Source organism: Cyprinodon variegatus, unplaced genomic scaffold, assembly GCF_000732505.1.
Source record: "Cyprinodon variegatus isolate N-32 unplaced genomic scaffold, C_variegatus-1.0 Scaffold1179, whole genome shotgun sequence".
In the NCBI taxonomy this organism is placed as follows: domain Eukaryota; kingdom Metazoa; phylum Chordata; class Actinopteri; order Cyprinodontiformes; family Cyprinodontidae; genus Cyprinodon; species Cyprinodon variegatus.
In genome coordinates this window covers 209,781-211,579 of record NW_015151632.1, presented here as the reverse complement: position 1 = coordinate 211,579, position 1,799 = coordinate 209,781, and the positions used below count along the sequence as shown (strand labels likewise).

The window sequence follows — 1,799 nt, the reverse complement described above, 5'->3', positions numbered from 1 at the left end:
TCCCCTCTGGCCCCTCTGGGCTCTGCCCGTCCCCTCTGGCCCCTCTGGGCTCCGACCCGTCCCCTCTGGGCTCCGACCCGTCCCCTCTGGGCTCCGACCCGTCCCCTCTGGGCTCTCACCCGTCCCCTGAAGGTGACGGGTTAAGGCCCAGTGCTTTACAGATTACAGGTCAGATTGAAGGCAGAAAAAGCTTGGAAAGTATTTAGCATGTTCTCGTTTTTTACAGCATGACCAACCATGCTGACGGGGAGTGAAGACTTTTTTCTGTTTGGACCCGTCCTCCACAGCTTAGCAACATCGTGGCTAAAGCTAAAAACTCTCAGCAGGACTCACCTTTTCATCACAACTGCAGCCCAGGTCATCGGTCACCAGGGGAACCAGATTGGAGGCGGACGGCCGGGACACCTCCCCTGGCACGGTGGGCCTAAAGGGGGGGTTTCTCAGCAGGTGGTTCAGACTCCCATGGGTTCCGTTGTTAGGAGCCGGTTTCAGACCCAGGAGATCTGAGATGGGATGGATCAGAGAGAGGCTGATAAAGGAACCAGATAGAGGCGGTGGTTCCTTCAGGACATCATTCTGACTGCGCTACGGTCCACTTCCTGCGGACCAATGAGGAACCGGAGAACTTCTACCAGAACATCTCAGTCACAGAACGGTTTCCAGTCTGACCTGAACGGATCCAAACACACAACTTACCACACATGACATTATAAAGCTCAATGTTTTCAAAGGCAGGAACTTTGGTCTTGAATTTAAAGTTGGGTCCGTAGCCCAGGAAAATAGTCTGCAATAGAAAGAAGACTTGATTGGAATAAAGGAAGACTTCCTGCCTCTAAACTACATTTACTGCTTCTATTCTATCATAAATGTGTTTAATTCATAGCAATGTTAGAGAAGCCTAGAGGCTAGGAAACATAAGCATGTTTGGAATCATTAGTGTTAGCATAAGGTTAGCCTGCTGGATGCCAGGCAGGAGATACCTGCATACTGTTGATCTTATTGTCGTATCCATGGTCCCCTGAGAAGCCGCAGGGCCTCCTCCCCTCAGGGACCTTCCTGTGATCACAGAAAACATCAGGCTTTAAAATGCTGCGCACCTGTTCCTCAGTTCAAACACAGGGTAAGGAAGACATGCAGAGGTCAAAGGTCGCCGTGAGAATATAGCTCAGATATTGCTGTTATGCAATTTATCTAATTTTATAACTAATAATTCTAAATGGAAATTATAATCAATTATCATTATAATCAAATTCATCCAAAAAAAATCATGATTTGAATAACTTCCAAACGCTGCAGATTTAATTAAAGGTTTTAAATAAACATTTAGACTGTTTATTGAAAGCTTAGCGTTCAATTTTAAAATTACCCACATTAGAAAAATTCTGAATTACAGATCAACAACTAAACATATCCCAAACTATTCAACAATTAAATATATATATATATATATATATATATATATATATATATATATATATATATATATATATATATATATATATATATTGTTTACAAATTATGTCAACAACAATTAAAAATAACCAGAGAAGATAAATCTAACAAGTTTCTGTCTGGATGCAGCTTTTGAAAGAAGCTGTTTATAAGTTTACGTTATTTACGTCTCGTTTTATTGCTCTGAGGATATGGAAGTTTTTTTTATGTTTGTCTAAATATCTGAATAAATAATAAAACTGAAGATATTTTAGACGACTGTGATTAACACCTGATAGCCTTTAATAATTAAAACTTTGGATTAGAAATAAATACTAACTTGATTTTTCAACCAGTTGTGAAAAAAA

At 40.9% G+C, this 1,799-nt stretch overlaps 1 protein-coding gene across 1 annotated transcript in view; it reads right to left on the bottom strand.

Moving 5' to 3' along the window:
* The window catches only part of enpp2 (ectonucleotide pyrophosphatase/phosphodiesterase 2), a 36,654-nt gene that overhangs the window by 12,554 nt on the left and 22,301 nt on the right, over positions 1-1,799 (bottom strand). The window contains exons 16-18 of the mRNA XM_015401067.1: positions 981-1,056; positions 697-784; positions 334-503 (exon numbers count right to left, since the gene is read on the bottom strand). Of these exons, the coding sequence (XP_015256553.1) occupies positions 334-503; positions 697-784; positions 981-1,056 (334 nt within the window). The remainder of the gene's footprint in view (positions 1-333; positions 504-696; positions 785-980; positions 1,057-1,799) is intronic.